Genomic DNA, 18,129 nt, shown 5'->3' with positions numbered 1-18,129 from the left:
GTTGAAACACAATCTCTCTCTGCACACCCTGAATTCTGCCCACAGTGAGCGGAGGCTACCAGACATTCGAAGCAGCAGGGGGTTCAGGCCCCCTGGCACTGCCTTCCCAGGGGCAGCCATACACAGGAGCCGGAGGATCAGGACCAACTGAGAGAGAGTATGCTGTGAGCCCCAATGACTCCCTTCCCACATCCCACGCCTCACAGCGGCTCCTCCTCCCCTGGCTTTGTCTGGGAGCTCGGTGAGTGGCTCCCAGTTCTCCAGCCCCCAGGCAGCAAACCTGGGAGACAGGTTGGATTCCTCCCTCCCCCACTTCCCACCCCTTTCCAGTCAGGGTGGAAATGGTCTTTTCTCCTTTTACTCTATTTTGTAAACTTCTGCTTTCCGTGTTAATGTAAATCTCCTCAGTGACATCACAAATTTTGAGGTCAAAACCTGTGTCTTTAACTTATCTTACGCCTTGCATACATACCTGGGTTAGCACTATGCCCAAGTAGGTCACTGAAATGCCATTCTTACCACATGAAGAGGAACCACTATGGAAAATACCAATCAGATCAATCACTTCTGTGGGGAGTGTGCCTATTTGGTTATTACTCATTGTCAGAGGCATTACAATCCTCTATATTTCAATGTGTCTCTGAATTGAGAGTTTTTGACCAACCTATGGATTATTTTATGTCTCCTACAGTAATATTCATAAGTGAATATGGAAGAGATATTACAGCGGAGTGGAAAAGACTTCAAAGTCGGGCAAATTTGGATTTAACTGTCAGTCTTGGTTTTCCTATTTCTGTAAAATGGAAACTCGCAGACACCTGGTGCGCTTAGTGGGTATAGCAAAGGCTCAGCACTGACATTGACCAAGCCTTAATGAATGGTGACTATCGTTGTTACTGACAATGAGAATAACAATCGCTTGCTTAGAGCTTATTTGGCAAAATCCTCATCCTTCAAGACCCAGGTCTGTACAATTTTCTCCCAGTGCCATCCTACCCCACAGGTGAGTCACTGCCTCCTTTCTGTCCCCTAATAACTGGACTGTGTCTCTCTTAAAATACAGTCGAAACTTCTTAGCCACGAACTCCAGGCTTTATAGGGACTAAAGTATTATTACGTGTTCCTATAGGTGTCTCGCCCATAAGCTTTGCCTTCCTGAGCCAGGCTCCCCGCCTCTGTGCCTCCAGCACTGGCCTGGCATCAGGCTCAATGGTGCTGAAGTGAGGGGACGAATGAATGAGCAAGAATGCCCAAAGCAATCAGGAGACCTGGAAAAACGGAGACTGGTGATGGCAAATCCATCCTGGAAAGCGAGTGTCCCTTTTAACTCAATGGAGACCAGCCCTACGTTTTGAGAAGTCGCTCCATTTTCCCACAGGATTTCCTCGCGTGGGGAATCCTTCAGCCCCACCAGAAGCCCTTTGAGGATCTCTGCAAAGCCCACCTGTCTCTGTCCCTCCTCTCCCTCAGGTGGGCTCAGCCCTTCTCCTACTGCCCTCTGCCATTCATTTCCCCAGCGGTCAGACCCGCCAGCCTCAGAGCTCCGCTTCCCGCCTAGCCAGGCTGCTGGGTGGCCCTGGCTCTGAGACAACTTTATACTCTCTCCAGAGCAGGAGAAGGTCCATGCACTTGATACAAGCTAATTATGCTGTTTGGCGGGTGTGGAGTGAGCGCCGCTGTCCTCTTCTCTATCTCTATTACCCCACCTTCGCTCAGCAGTGGCCTCCTGATAGGTCTTGCTGCAGGCTGCTCCATCCTGCACACGGGGCCACAGGATGACTCTAGCAGCAGAGAGCATCCTGTGCCCAGTTCTCCTGGCATTCGTCCCGCCGAACTGTGATCGTCTGTCTGCCCGTGCGTCTGCCCCACTAGATTACATGACCCTAAACTGACTCTCAAGCCGATATTTCTCTGTGGAGACCAATCTGTATTTTGGACATATTAGGTGTTCAACAAATATTGGTTGAATAAAGGAGTAAATGAATGAATATGTTCAGCAGATGATATTTAATCCTTTCAACAACCCTGAAAGTAGGGGCTATTAGTCCTGGTTTTAAAAGGGGGAACTGAGGTTAGAAAAGTGAGTTGCCCCAAGTCACAAAGCTGGTTAAGGGTCCGAGTGAAAGAGCAGAGCCCAAGGGTTTTGGGGGCCTCCTCAGCACCCAGCTTGCCTGTCGGCTGGCCTTCCTGCCCACCCAGCCGGGGAAAGGACGCAGAGGCTGGGCTGCCGCTACTCTGCCTCGCTTGGAAAATAAACAAGACAAATTCTTCCTCTCATCGTTTGGTGAGGCGGTGACATTTCGTATGACAAAGAATCTAGGAAAAACCTCTCCTGGGACCAGTTTTGGGACTAGGCTGTGATAATATTGCTTCATTGAAAGAGGATGCCAGCAACTGAGCTTCAGATGGCCTTTTACATGCAGTAATTTATGCATGAGCTGAGAAATACTTTTTTTAAAGAAACATTGATCTACACATGGCCACCACACACACACACACACACACACACACACACAGAGGCACATTTGCACACACAAATCATCCCAGAGACATAGCCCAGACATGTGAAGGTACAGATTCCAGCTCACTGACCCAATCATGGCTACCCTCCCTCATAAGAAGAATCAGAGCTCCTGTAGGATCCATACAGAGTGGAATGGTTCTGACTTTCCCTTCCAGGTAAATTGGAATTTCCCCACGCATGTAAAATTCAGGCATGAAGGGAGGAGGCACAGGGAGCCTGACACTGAATTCAGCTCTGTGCCTTCCTGTCCTCCTCAGAGTCCAGTTCCCTCCCGCAATGATCACGCCACCTGGAGAGGCTGCACCTGGTGACCTGCCGCCAACGTCCAAGCAAGCCCCCACTGGGGAGAGTTGCACCTTGTGTCTCACAGAGGTTTCAGTAATAACCTTAGCCAAATGGAGGGAAGGCGCTTGCGGTCAGAGGAGGTTGTATACTATGTTCATTGAGTCATTATGCCTGCACCCCTCTCCATCCCCCCCGCCCCGCACAAGAGGCCATGGTAGTGCCTGGCAGCCCCAGGGAAGTCCCACCACTCTGCATCCCTGCAGCCCCCACCTCACTCCTCCCTGCTCTGCCAATCCATGCGCTCAGCTGCTACCCCTTCTGTCCCCCACATCTGGGGCAGGCTGGGTCTCCATACACAAGGCTCTTCCTACATCCAAATGCCAGGCTTGCAGTGGTCAGAGTGGTCACAGCCACCGAGTCTGCCAAGTTAGGAAAGGAGGGCACCACTCAAGGCTTATTTTTGTGGGTTCTGAGTTGAGGATGAATATGGGGTGATCAGAATTTAGGTAAACATCTCCCAACTTGAGTCCAAGATCAGGGAGGTAACCTTGGACCATTTCTCAAGGTAGTAAATTAAAGTGATTGGAAACAGGAGCTTGGGACTAAACTCCTCTCTTCTCACCCTCCTTTCAGCGCTTTCTCCTCCTTCCCTCACAAGTGGTCCCTTAGGGGCCTACCTCAGAGAGGGCTGCACAGTGGAGTTTACACAGGCCCAGGCTCTGGCTGTGACTCACAGGCCAGGATGGGTAGCAGATGTGGACAGACCCCAATCAAGGGCAGGTCTACCACCAGTGAAGAGGGCTGGGCCAGCACCAGCAATAGGAGTAAGGAGTGCACGGCAGGTCTTGTTTCCTCCCCACTCCTTCCCACACCATCCTAGGCTCAAAGAGAACCAGAGAAGCCCTTTCTGTTCCTTAGGTAACGCCCTCCCCCCGCCCCCCCCGCCCCCTCTCTCCCTCCCTCCCCTTGCTGCTGTGTGGACACCTTAACCCACTGCAATCAGTATCCTTGAGGACAGAGACTTCGCCTTCAATGACTTTGGCTCCCTGACAGCTCCTGGAACAAGGTCCAGCACAGATGAGTATCTGTGGGTTCCTGTTCTTACGTGGAAGGTATACAATATCAGGGTGACTGCCTGGGGTGGACAGCCACGTGACAGCTTTCAGGCCTGGGTGTGGGGTAGCGCCAGGGAGGTCACAGGGACACTGTGGTCCCAGGTGTGCAGAAAGGGTCAGCTAGTGGGCCAGGCACATGCTAAGGCCTTCAGAGCCCAGCCCAGCACTGGACTAAGAAGCTGCCAACTCCAAGGGCAAGCTCATCCGAGGCGTAGAGAGGTGACCAGGCTCTCGCAGGTCTGGGGAAAGCCACATTGCTCCAACTGCCCACCCCGGTGGCCTGGTGGAGGGCCTGGCAGCTGAGCCTGGGGTGGGGGGTTGGAAGAGGAGCTAGGGCTCCACTAGGAGAAAACAAAGCAGCTGCCTGGTGTTGGCACCAAGGTCTCTCAGCGCTGGGCCAAGAAATAATAGAAAGTGCAAGTGGCCTGAGGCAGCAACCCTGGGACTCCAAGCCCTGGCCATCGACCTGCCAGGTCTGAGCACAAGGATTAATAAGGCATCAATTTTAATGCAGGGAGAGAGTTTTTTCTGCCTCACAAACAGCAAAGTGAATGTTTGAGCATCGCAGCAGGGGGTTAATGAGGACTCTGATTAGTTATTCGGATTTCTCCCACACTGCCTCAATCCATCCTACCCTGGAGGGGAAGGGAAGGAGGTGGGTGGGGGCGATTGCTGCAGAGAGCAGCAGGAAGTGAGGAGCCCACCTCTAAGCAGGTTCAGCCCGAGGAAAACCACAGCTCACCCAGCTGCTCCCTCCACTCTCCACACACTATGCTAGGACAGGGGGACCAGCCCCTTGACCAGAGAGAAGACTGGGGGCGGGGGGATGGGGGGGGCAGCCACACTGAGGGTTGGTGAGGGCGCTGGCTCAGGCTAGAACCAGCCCACTGGGGGCATCCCTGCTACACCAAAACTCCCTTACCACCCCCTCCCCAGCCCAAAGGGAACACTCTCCTTTTCCCTAGGGCAGGCTGCTCATTGGTCAGGGAAGATCCAGCATCCTGTCTGCTGCGCTGGGGCCAAGGGATATCCTCATCGGAAAGTCTCTACTTTCTGGCTCAGGCTGTCCAGCTCAGGGAGGGGAGGGGAGGCTCCCTGTGATGGCCACTGAGAAGGGGGCCTCTGGGCAGCCCTGCCTCCTGCACCCCCAGCTTCAGGCATGGAGCGCAGCTCCCTGTGGCAGGGCCTCCTGCAACTGTCCGTCTCCCTTCCCTGGTGACTCCAGCTCTGAGATGGGTTCTATTCTTTGGGCCCCAACACGAAAGAGGGACAAAAGCATGGGGAGAGGCAGCGTGCCCTCAGGAAGGGAATCGCTGGGCCGTCTGGATAGATGTCCTACGCCAGTGGTTGGCAAACTGCAGCTCATGAGCCACATGTGGCTCTTTGGCCCCTTGAGTGTGGCTCTTCCACAAAATACCGACTTCTGCGCATGGGCCACGAAGTTTCAATCGCACTGTACGTGCACGCCCGCACGTGGTATTTTGTGGAAGAGCCACACTCAAGGGGCCAAAGAGTCGCATGTGGCAGTTTGCCGACCACTGCCCTACGCCTTTCCCGCTATTACAACGCAGATGCACTTCTGAGCAAGGGCACGCGCCCCTCCCTGGCCAGACCCCAGCCCATCTGCAGCAGCCCAGGACCCAGAGCCAGATCCAAACCCAGATGGACATGTAGGTGATGTCATGGTGTGGCACCACCTCTCGGCTTCTCTGAGATCATCTTAGTGTCACTGAAGTCCCCCAAATGCCTCTTTCTGGAGGGTCCTGAGTTGCCACCCCTCACATCAACCCCAAATTCTCACACTGAAGCCCTATACTCTCCGAACAGTCTATTATCCTCCCCAAGGTCAGGGACCAGCATCTTCGTGGTGCCCAAGGGCTGCTGTGGCCCTGTACCCTCACTACCACTGTCCAGAGCCTCAGCCTCTCTTCTTGCCCATCCTATATAATAAAACCCTCATATGCAAATTGACCAAACGGCAGAACGACTGGTCACTATGATGCCCACTGACCACCAGGGAGCAGATGCTCAATGCAGGAGGTCAGTGCGCTCCCACAGGGGGAGCACTGCTCAGCCGGAAGCTGGGCTCACAGCTGGCAAGCGCAGCTACGGTGGCAGGAGCCTCTCCCGCCTCCGTGGCAGGTGGGTGGTAAGGAGTGAGGGGTCCTGGACTGTGAGAGGGCGCAGGCCGGGCTGAGGGACTCCCCCGCCCCCTCGCAAGTGCACGAATTTCATGCACCAGGCCTCTAGTTGACAATAAAACAGCTGGAACTCCTAGTTTCCATTGTGTAGCCTGTGCCCAGTGCTTCACACATGTGATCCCCTGACCCTCACCCCTGGGAGGGGGGTGCTCATGTCCACATTTAGCCCAGCACTGTCCCACAGAACCGTCTGCCATGAAGTGTCCCCTGTCCACACCTCCCAGTACCCTGGGCACCATGTGGCTATGAAGCACTTGAATTGTGCTTAGTGTGAGCAGGTCACCTCCGCTCCAGCCACGGCCTGAACAGGCATCTTCAGGAACTCCAGCTGCCTCCTGTGCTCTTGCACCTGCTGTTCCTTCTCCCAGGGAACCCCACACAGTCTAGCCACACACTCATCTGCTGTTCTCCAAACACCATCTTGCTTCTGTCCCTTTGGGTTTCCTAAGGAATTTATGGCCTTTTCTGCATCTCTGGCTCCTGATATTCTACCCAGCCTTCCAAACCATGAATCTTTCCTGGATCTTGCAAGCAGACCTGGTCTCCACTCCTCTGGCCCTCCTGGCACTTATATATGTACCAGCATTGTTGTCCTTGGCTCACCCTGTTGTTGGAAGCTATGCAATGTGTGTGTCTGCCTCCTCCATCGTGTTTCAGCAGGGACAATTCTTGTTCACCTCTGTATCACCCACAATATCTGGAACTGTGCCTTGGGTAGAGAGGTGCTAAAAAAAATAGTGGTTGTTGAATATACTTGCTAATTATATTTCTAAGGAGAGCTGGTAAAAGAAGGTCAGGTTAACTCAGGTCTTTCCAATGGTGAATGAGAAATATAATGGACACTGTATCTTTTGTTCACATTTTCCAGTCTGAGCTCCAGGATGATTTAAAAAGCACTTGTGCAAAAGATGAAAGGAGGGGCTTATAAACAAGACACCACACAAGAGTAGCTGAACCTGTTCGAAGTGCACAAGAAGGCCAAAGACCAGAAGAACTGAGGTCTGAGAGCACCTCCCTTCTCTCCCCCGCCCCCATACACATTGTCCCTCTCCACTCTCTCTTGAAAAGCAATATTTGAAGCAAAATGGAAAGAGAAAAAAAATAAAGGATGGAGGCAGTTATAGCTGGGGGCAGAGATGTAAGGTTATCATATGACAGAAGGAAAACAAACAATTTAACTTCTACTTTGCTTCCTTTTCTTCAAGGACAATGATCATCAAACCAGAAAAAAAACCAAAAAAAAAACACCAACCCACACATTTAAAAAGGGTTCAAGTTTGAGAGAGGTGAGGAGATGGTAACAGTATCGCACAGCTTTGAACAGTCAAGACTGCGGACACGGGCAAATCGCCTCATGTGCGGGAGGAACTTAAAGGCAGGGCTGTAGACCACTGTTAGCTGCTTGTGAACTGATGAACATGCACAGCTTTCAGAGACAGAGATGTGCACGAGTTGTATTTTCATAAAGTGGTAAACATCAGATTCTGGAAGCAATATAACAACAAGTTCAAATGATTAACAAAAAGTCTAAATTGGATTAATTTTGAAAGAAAGATGTCACAGCCAAGAGCAGTGATGGCGAACCCATGACACGCCTGTCAGAGGTGACCCGCGAACTCATTTCTTTGGTTGGTTTTTCTTTGTTAAATGGCATTTAAATATATAAAATTAATGTAAAAAATATAAATCTTTGTTTTACTATGGTTGCAAATATCAAAAAATTTCTGTATGTGACACGGCACCAGAGTTAAGTTAGGGTTTTTCAAAATGCTGACACGCCGAGCTCAAAAGGTTCGCCATCACTGGCCAAGAACAAGAATCTCTTCATTGAAAGAGTCCTATCAAACCAACTTCATCGCCCCTTTAAAAAACAACACCACAAAATTCCTAGGTTGGTGAGTAAGGAACATTCTGAGAAGTATCTTGACTTCAGCAAGATGTATGACATCTTCTGTAGGATTGAAGAGGAAGCTGGATGGGAGGAGAGGTCGGTAAACTTTCAGCTAGACTGTGACTGTCCCCAAGCAGTACCGATCAGATTTCCATCTGGAGGGAGGGCTTCCATGTTGAAGGAGCCAGCTTTGTGCTGTTGAGCACTTTTAACAATTTGCATGGCAGTGTAGAAAGTGAGCTGGTCGCTCCCCACACGGGAGGGGAGAGTTAATGGGTTTAAAGAGAGAATTAAGATTGAGGAAGAGCTTATGAGGCAGGAAGCAGGCTGAAAGCAAGGTGATGATGTTGAATAGAGAGAAATATACATTTATGCTCTTTGAGGAAAATGCAAACTGAACGCGTGAGGGAGATGGAGCTTAAAAGCATTTCATGTGAAAAAAAGGGAAGTCTGACTGAAAATTCAGTAGGTACCAGTGTTGTTGTATGTCTGGCTCCCAAACCCCAAAGGTAACTGCAATCTTAGGCTGCATCCCTACAAGTCCAGACGAAGGAGGCACTGGTCCCAACCACACCAGCGGACCACGTTCACTTCCTAAGAGGAGTACTGTTAACATGGCGTGCATCCCGGGGGAAGCTGGAAGGCATATGGATGTATACCTGCAGGACAGCAGACGAGGGAGGGCAGGAGTGCTGTCTTCAGTATTTAAGGAACCATTATGCAGAGGAGGTACTGGCCTCTCACTGTGCTGCCAGCAAGCAGCACTAGGACAGCATGGTGGAAGCGACAGAGACAAATTCCCCTTTGAGTGAGGACGTCCCGCCAGTGAGAGCAGCCCCAGAATGGGAGAGCTGCTTTCCCGGGGACTTAGCAGGAAGCGCGTCTATTGGAGATGCCTTCACAGGTTAAATCAGTTGACCTCCAAGGCCTCTTACACCTCTAGGATGTGATGAGACCCCTGGGTGAGCATGATCTTTCTGATCGGGGCAAAGCCTCTCTAGGGTCCTGCGAATACACTGTAGAGGTCACCATCTCCTCTGCCGGTGCAATAAATCTGGTTCTGCCTTCTGGGGAGCTGCTCTTGGGAGCCATCATAGTGGTCATCACATGTGACATTTGGAAAAGAGCCAACATTGTCCCTTGTGCTTCTCACGGAGATTTTCCCTCCTAACACTTCTGGGAGGAACATGGCTCCCACTTCATCTTTCCTGGGCTGAGAGCTGCACTGGGCAGAGGCGGGAAAGAACAGCCCATGTGTGGCTGCCTCCAGGGAGCTCAGGGGCCAGTGAGGCCTAGCCCCGCACAAGCCAGAGGGCCGGCCACCGTGGCCAAGGGTATGGGCCACAAGCTGATGGCTTGTCAGAAGGGCACAGTGAGAAGCAGTGAGGAGCCATGTTCTAAGTAAGGAAAGCCATCCCAATAGACCAGGGCCTCCTGGACCATACACTCAATGGTCTGAAGCACCTGTGAGGGGCCCTTGGTTCCAGTCCTCTCTGTGCCTTTGCTCACCTGCTCCCTCTTCTCAAATATTCACCCCCCTCCCAACCACGATTGCTTTTCCATTCGTGCCCACCCTCCAGGGCCCCTGTTCTCTGTGGTCACACTTCAGTCTCCAAATCGAAGACAGTCCCCCTGTAGTGCTCATCACGGTCTGTCCTGAGTTGTGAGGAGCTGTGTCCGTGCCTGAGGTATCCCCTCCACTGGGAAGCGAGCTCCCTGGGGGTAGAAAAGGATTCTATGCATGTTACCAGCCTTGCACAGTAGCAACAAGACGGCAGGGGGTGGAGCGCTGACCAGCTGGCCCTGAGTTCCAGTCCTACCTGGACCCCAACTCCACGAGGCCTCAGGTCCCTAAAGAATAAAATGAGTGTGGTGACAGGTCCCTAAGTCCCATTCAAGCTCACTCCTTTATGACTTTGTTTAAAAATGTGGGTTTAGGTTATTTCTCTCTTGATTGCTAATGTCAAATGCTGTTCATCTCATGGTCTGCTTTCGTTTCTGGATCTTTTTCTGTTGTCACTCATCCAACTACCTATCCACCTGTCCCTCATCCATCCATGCAGCCTCACCCCCAACCAACATTTATGGAATACCTCCTTTGTGCTAGGCCACTTAAAGACTCAGATGTGTACACTGCTCATGAGGAAGGCGCGATTATAGCCGTGGACACAGCCAGGTAAACAAATAATGAAAATACAAGTGCAAGTGCTGTCCGGAGGTGAGTGGAAGGTGTGCTGGGAGTGCAGGGGCCACGACGGGGAGAGGGATGCCGCCTGAAATACCGGAGCCGCTTGTCACCCTCTCAGCCCCGACTATGACCCTGATGCTTTGGATCCTCTTTCTTGGCCAATTCTCCCCAAATAGCTCTGGGAGATAGAAGAGACCTGTGTGAACCAGCAGCAGGGGGCAGCGGCCCTGGACTCGTGGGGCTCAGAATCTGCACCAGATCTAGAATGAGCCCCAGACCCCTTCATGCCGTGCTTAGGTCTCCAAGGTCCAGAGTCTGCATCTTCCAGCCGTTCCCTTCTCCCCGCCCCCACTGCAGTGGCTCACTCGGCGAGTCATTTATTCCTCCATAACATTTGCTTGAAGGAATGTTACTGCTGAATTATAGCTGGGACCATTATCTCACAATAACTGTCTGGGAAATGTTAATGTTAATGCATGGATCATGCAGAATGCCACATTAGGGGTTTTATGGTGGACATAACATTTTTATGAACTTTTTCTCTGGTAGCATCAGCCTTTGATGGAAAGAAAGGAAAAAAAGGAAGAAGTAAAGACAGTGGAGAGGAAGAAAGCGAGCCGGCCCAGGAAGAAGTGGCACAGGGAGCCAAGTGCCATCTGATAGCCCTGGAGGCTGAGCCACTGAGCGCCATTCGCCCTGCGGGAGGCCTGCCTGGCAGCGCTCCAGTGGGCCGAATATCTTTAGTGTGAGGTATTTGTGCGTGGGGAGCAACCAGCCAAATTGGCAACTGGTGGAAGACAGGGTCTAGCGGGGCAGACCCATAAAACTTTCAGCCACCTGCTGCCTGGCAGACATGCGATGCCAATGGGGGCTGAGGGAGAGGTGGGCAGGGTGTGTGCAGCTTAGTGGGGTGGCCACCACACCCCCTGGGTGAGGGGAGGGTTCCCTGGAAGAATCACTTTGAGGGCTCACCTTGGGGAGTGATGGCTAATGGTTTAAGGAGATTTTAATTTCTGCCATTAAAAGAAAAAAAAGGAAAACACAATCTTGGGAATGGCAGTATTTCACACCTGGCTTTTAGAAAGGACTAATAAAGGCAGTGTTTAGCATTTTATATCCTTACTCAAAAATAACGATCTTCAGTTCTTATCTCAGATATATTTTAAATGAGCTGGTGTCTCTTAGCTCCAGAACGTTCTTTCGGGAGGCTGGGTTTATGGCTGTGTTCTGTACCTGCCCTGGGCTCCGGCGGATGTCTCATAGCCACTGCATTAAGGTCCGCTTGCCTCTTCTCTCCCCTCCCACCACCTCCGCAATCGCCCTTGCTGTTGTTACTGCAATTTTTCTTCCAGACAGAATGCTGCTTAGCTCCTGACCCTGCACGACACCTAACCCCTGTGTTCAGCCATTGCGTTGAGCACATTCCAGCTTGGACTGGGGGTGGGGTGGCAGTGCTGTTCAGCGGATGCCTCTCTGTTTGGGCCAATATCACAGAGTCAGCCCTTGTCAGATCATGAGAGCCTAAGACCTGGGACTGGCAGCGCAGGTGGAGCCCAGAGGAATGGGTGAGGTCTCTGAGGGGGAAGGGGTGCAGGGGTTGGAGGAGGCTGGCTCTCTTTGAGAACACAGTTGTGGGCTTGCTGAGAAACCTGACCAGCTAGCTTGGTTTGGTATAAAGAACCTGTACCTGCAGGTCAGGACCTTCAGGCTCCAGTTCTATAACAGTGTGACCAACCATGTGACCTTGGACAGGTCACTCGATCTCCAGAGGTCATTTCCCACTGTGAGAGGCTGGGGCCAGAGTGGCAATTTCTGAGCTTTCCCCACTTGGGGAGTCTATGAGATTCTATTGTCCACCCAGACCACATGGGGCTGTTCAGGTGGCCGCGGGCATCTTGTCCATCTTTGAGGCAAGATGAGTGCCACAGACATTGGGATAGATGCTTTAAATCCAGACTTTGCCACTTCCTAGCTCAGAGAATTTGAACAGTGTTTGTTTTTTGTGGGGGTTTTTTTTGGGGGGGGGGAGTGGTCTATGAAAATTGGCTGTTTTAAAGGGGGAATTTTAATTTTTAATTTCCATCACTTTGCAGGTAAAAAGGACATTGCAATGTTTACCTAGAACAGGGGTTCTCAACCTGTGGGTCGCGACCCCTTTGGGGGTGGAATGACCCTTTCACAGGGGTCGCCTAAGACCATCGGAAAACACATATATAATTACATATTGTTTTTGTGATTAATCACTATGCTTTAATTATGTTCCATTTGCAACAATGAAGTTGGGGGTCACCACAACATGAGGAACTGTATTAAAGGGTCGTGGCATTAGGAAGGTTGAGAACCACTGGTCTAGAAGGTTGATTTCGGAGGTTAATCTGCCCCCTCACATGCTCAGCAGTTTACTTTCATGTTATGTCATTGCACACTAGCGTGGAAACTCCATGGGGTCAGGGATCTTGGTTTGTTTTCTTCACAGAGTAATGCCTAGGACAGCTCCTGGCGCATAGTAGGCCCTCAGCCACCATTTAGTGGATGAAAGAATATCAAAGGGTGCCTGGATAAATGCCCTTACCCCAGTCCAGACCCCTGGGTATTTGCCCCAAAGTTCTCTGAGAAGGCCATTCTCTGGGCTTAGGGGCTTTTCAATCTCTTGACATAAAATGCCAATTTAAGGGACGTTGGATGTATTCATGACCTCAGATGCAAATGGCATTTGCACAGCCCTCACCTCCGCCCCCTCCAGTACTAGAGCAGGGGCACCAGGACCAGGTGGCAGGCTTGGAGCCCGCCCTTTCCCAGCACCCCTCCTGCCCTGCCCCCGGCCACTCCCCTCCTTCTCTGGCTGCGCCTTGCTGGCTCCCGGGGACCTCCTGCCATATGCTCCATTCCAGCTCAAAACTGCGTGCTAATTGTTCTCAACGAATCGCTCCAGCTGCAAAAGCAGCCGGCCATTTACAGACCTTAAGATAACAGCCAGCTTCCCGTAAGCAAGGGGGGTCAGGGAAGAGAATGGAAAGCCTTCCTTTCGGGGCCAGAGCCCAGCGAGGCGGGTCCTGGGGCCGGGGCTGCGGTCAGGGCCTCAGCCCTTCTTGGTCTCTGCCCAGTGAGCCCATTTCATGGCAGCCCCGTCTGAGTAGCCAGCTATATATAGGCCCGAGCCGTCGGGTCCATCGGGGCTGCCGAGGTTCCTCACCCGGCCCTACTCCCCACACGTGCAGAGGGTCCCTGCATCCATGTCCCTCCCCCTGGAAACGGCAATACCCGCCTTCTCTAAGAAGCCTTTGGGAACTGACTGGCGTAATGCCCCTCATTCAGATGGTATCGCCTGCCTGTGTGAGGGAAGCGGGCGAGGGCTCTGCAGTGACCACGCAAACACAGGCCCTCTGCTTGCTCTCCGAGGGCCTGACAGCTGCCTCTCCCGCTAGACTCCGCCCCTCCAGGAGGGAGCGGCCTGGGTGTTGTCTTCATCTGTGTCACCTTCCCAGCGCTGGTCCCAACACGGAGCCAGTTCCCTCCACAGTCTGGGGTGCTGATTCAGCGTTGTCCTCGTTTCTGTCACCATTTCCCAGACGCAGAAGAAGAAATGTTTAAGTGGCAGTTTTCTGATGGAGGAGGAGCCTTTGAGTCGGAGGCACCTTAGAGGCCACAGTGCTGGGCTCCCTCAGTCACCACGGAGGCGGCCTAGGCAGCGCCGGGTCTCACCGTCACAGGTCAGACCAGTGCTGGCTCTGGGCAGGGAACACTCACTGCTGCCCCTCACGCTTCCTGTGCCTGGGGCCGGCCTGGGTCCACAGCGGGGAGGCGGGTCCACTTGGCCTGCACCCCTTCCAGAGGCTGGACAGAGGCCTGACCTCTGAGGTGTGCATGCTCCTAGATCTACCCTCAGGGGGAGCCATAGGAGGAAGGTGCTGGCTTAACCAAAGGAAGAGTAGACCACCGTGAAACAGCGCCTTTGGAGCAGCGAGCAGGGCTCGGAGCTGGACAACCACCTGCTCCGCAGGTTCGTTCGTCTGACTCCAAGGTTTCCTAAGACTCAGACATGCCCTGACTTCCGAGGCCCTGCTGGGAAAAGAGGTGGAGAGGGTGTGAAGGAGGGGATAGTGGGCCTCTCTTTGACGAAATGTCCAACCAGAAAGAAGAAAGGCCATCAAGCTCCTGGCCCATCTGCCTGCCCTGTTTTCCCATCAGGTAGCGGGATGTACATGAGATTGCTGGGCTGAGCGGAGGACAGCCCTGACCCTGGAGCGCCTGACCTAATCCCCTTGGCCCCATCACTGCACCAGTACATGGGGTAGCCAAGAGCTCACCAAGAGTCAGCCTTTCTTCAGCCAAAGGAGGGCAGCAGGGAGGTGAGCCAAAGGCCCGCCTCTTCCCTGGAGGGTTCTGAGTCCAGCTGCAGGTCTGAGCCATCTGCTGAGGGCATTAGGGGTGGTCAATGGGAGCCTCGCAGGTGGAGAATTACAGCCCTATCAGCACCAGGAGAGTGTGAGAAGCAGATCTCCAATCAGACACAGCCTAAGATTGCCAGGGTCTGGGTCAGCTCAGGGCCAGAGAGTTGGCTCAGGTACTCTCGGCCTCTCTAGGCCAGACTTCCAGGTCTGGTGGCTGAATGTGGCCTTTCAACTTGTGCATCATGCTTTCCTCTCTTTACCTGAGATGCCTTTGCTCCCTCCTCTGTCTACTCATCTTTCAAGGTCCAGCTCAGATGTCACCTTCTCTGTGAAGCCCTCCTGGATTTCCTCCAGGAATCCAGGCAGTGTAGCCACCCCTGCTCTGGATTCTGCAGGTAGGCAGAGTTCGCTGTGTCTGGGATACCATGACCACCCTTAGCACAGTCAGACAGCACCAAGCCCTGAGCTCCTTGCAGCCACGGGCTTGCTAACACACCTGGGGGTCTCCAGCAGCACCACACACAACCTTGCACACAGTGGGCACTTACCCATTTACAAGCGTGCAAATGTGTAATTCCATGCTTGCCCTGGCCTACATTACACATGTGAAACTAACACCCAGAAAGGAAGAATTAGAAGGTGGTGGGGCCTCCCGAAGGTTGCCCTGAGAAACACTTCTGTCTTCCTCTCCCACTGCCTGACTCTTGCCCACACCCAGAGACCACTAAACCCAAACTGTTTTTTTTTTTAATCAACAGTGAAACAATAGATGATCTTTTGACATTTCTAGGGCTGCTTGGAAGGAGGAAAGATAATCTGTAATAAATTCATATACTTCTGTGTGTTTCTTGGCTCCAGCAGCTATATTTCCATCTCTTTATGCAGGAGTCCTGGGGAGCTGAAATCCTTGATAATGCCAAACAATTCAACACTTTATTCTCTCTTTACTCTGTCTGCACCACAAAAAATATCGATCGTGCGCTGCCAGCAGTGGGGGGTGAAATCAGATGCCACACTCCTTGCAGCAGCAGGTCAGCTCGGCTTTGGAGGCCTGTCCCTCCTCGGGGTCGTGGGGCAGAGCGCTGGGGACCCTCTGTCTGATCAATCCAAGGGGAAGGAGAGCCCGGCCCTTCCTCACCCAGGGGATTGGGCCCTGGGGTGCCCAGGATGAACCAAGACATTTTCTCTCCACCCTGTGTCCCCACTGCCCACGGTCACTTCCCAGCCAGTCCCAGCAGTGATGGCAGCATCTGATCCGAATTCCAAACGCATGCCTCCTGAGCCAGGGCTGCCCAGAGCCTGGGTCAGCACAGCAGGCTGCTGTCTTCCAGCCCAGATCTCAACCTGTGCCTCATGTTTCGGCCTGGGGTGAAATCATGTTGATTCCCAGCACCTCCATTTCCCCGAGAAGGGGACTGGGATTAGGCCAGAGCCGCACACTACAGTCTGCTAAAGCTTGAACCCCCTTCTCCCAACGCCTAGGTCAGAAATCTATTTATCTCTCCAAACATCCTTGGAGCCATCTAACAAATACTCAATGCCTGCCATGAGCCAGGTGCTGCATTCCAGCCCCAGGAACTTTCCTGAGTCTGGGAGCTTTGCATTCAGGTCTCCCCTGCATTCCAGCCCCAGGAACTTTCCTGAGTCTGGGAGCTTTGGATTCAGGTTTCCCCATAGAGACAAACCCCCTCCCCTGCAACACCTCTCTCTCTCTCTCTCTCTCTCTCTCTCTCTCTCTCTCTCTCTCTCTCTCTCTCATACACACACACACACACACACACACACACACCTGCACTAAGCACAGTGAACACCGAGGCAGCTCTATTACATTAATGTACAGTATCAGTCCCTCCTTCTCACTAATAGTGGTTAAGATGTGGGCTGGGGAGTCTAAATGCCAGGGTCTGAATCTTGGTTCTACTGCTACTTGCCTGAGGAGGACTGCGGCAAGGTGTTCAGCACGGATTCTGTTTTTAACCATCCCAGGCTCTGGGACAGCTCCTCCAGCTGCAGCTGCTGTGTTTCTGTCCAGCTTGAGAAAGAGCCCTCCATTCAGGTGGCCAGGCCGAGGGACAGGCAGCCCAGGTGTGTGGGGAGCTGGCAGTAATATTCCCACAAACCAGTGGCCAATCTGCCAGCTCCCAGGCACCTCACTTGGGTCGTCAGCAGGACACCCGTGTGCACAGATGGCTCCGGGCTGATGTCCCGCAGCAGGAGGCCTGGCTTTTCTGGACCTCCCCTGCCCAGCTGTGAGGGAGCCCTCTGAGGGCCCTTCATCTGCCCGTATAAACCTCCACCGCCCAGGACAGTGATGGCGAACCTATGACACGCCTGTCAGAGGTGACACGCGAACTCATTTTTTTGGTTGATTTTTCTTTGTTAAATGGCATTTAAATATATAAAATAAATATCAAAAATATAAGTCTTTGTTTTACTATGGTTGCAAATATCAAAAAATTTCTATATGTGACACGGCACCAGAGTTAAGTTAGGGTTTTTCAAAATGCTGACACGCCGAGCTCAAAAGGTTCACCATCACTGGCCCAGGATCACCTCTGTGTCCTGGTCACCACCTTCTGGGACCTGGGCTCCTGCTCTCCTCAGCTCCTTCGACTGGCCCACTCCACGGCTGCTCTCATCACACGTGGGCCTCCCCGAGCCTTCATGCCCCCTTCTCTCCTCTAGCACAGGCTCAGGTTGGTCCACCCTGGGACAGGTCCAAGATACCACAGAGCAGCAAGAACAAAGGTGACTGAGATCATTTGTCCTCAAACGGTATGGCTTGGAGGGCGTTACAGAAATGTGACAGTGAGTTTGGCTGTGGGGCTCAAAGACAGGCCCGGGTCCACCCTGAGGAGGAGATGATGCTGAACAGAGCCACACAGAAAAAAAGGGTGGGAGGAAAGTGTTCCAAAGAGAGGAAATAGCATGTGCAAGGGTAGGAAACAGCATCACAACGCAGGAAATAATAATGAGCAGTTTGTGTTCATGCTGAAGGGGTGGCAGGGGATGAGGCTGGTGAGGCAGGTGAAGGCTGGATTGTGGAGGGTCTCAAAAGCTTGGGCTTTATCCTTCCATGGAACAGCCAATGTTCTTGAATGTATAGCACTCATTCAAAGAGATTGGCCCCAACAGTCTCCTCCTCCAGGGAGCCTCCTCTGAGTTCTCCAGAATTAAGCACTTTCCTATTCATACTTTCTGAATAATGAATTCCTGGCTCTCTTGTAGTACTTAGCACATCACTCTATACATGGCTGTTTCCACCATAAGGCTAGAGATCAAGAATAGTTTTCTATTCCATTTTAGATCCCCAGAAACTAGCAGAGGGCCTGCCATATACAGGTGCTTCCTAAATATTTTATGCATGAATGAATGGGAGCAAATCAAAGTCAAAAAGATCTACTCGTGCCCTGCCCTCTGCCTCCATTCTGAATCCCCAGTTTAAAGAACAAATATTGATTTGGATATGTATTTATCGGTTTTCTCATCTACATACTAGGAATAACACTCTGAAGATGGTGGTGGAGACCAAAT

At 52.2% G+C, this 18,129-nt stretch overlaps 1 protein-coding gene and 1 pseudogene across 1 annotated transcript in view; both read right to left on the bottom strand.

Moving 5' to 3' along the window:
- Window positions 1–16,872, bottom strand: part of PKNOX2 (PBX/knotted 1 homeobox 2) — a 110,539-nt gene extending 93,667 nt beyond the window's left edge. The window contains exon 1 of the mRNA XM_023743248.1: window positions 16,750–16,872. Coding sequence (XP_023599016.1) covers window positions 16,750–16,872 — 123 coding nt within the window. The remainder of the gene's footprint in view (window positions 1–16,749) is intronic.
- Window positions 16,873–17,130: 258 nt separating this feature from the next.
- Window positions 17,131–18,129, bottom strand: part of LOC102441983 — an 82,512-nt pseudogene continuing 81,513 nt past the window's right edge.

The sequence above is a fragment of the Myotis lucifugus genome, unplaced genomic scaffold (genome assembly GCF_000147115.1).
Source record: "Myotis lucifugus unplaced genomic scaffold, Myoluc2.0 scaffold_382, whole genome shotgun sequence".
In the NCBI taxonomy this organism is placed as follows: Eukaryota; Metazoa; Chordata; class Mammalia; order Chiroptera; family Vespertilionidae; genus Myotis; species Myotis lucifugus.
Note: the sequence above shows the minus strand (reverse complement) of the source record. Positions and strands in the feature narration are given on the sequence as shown.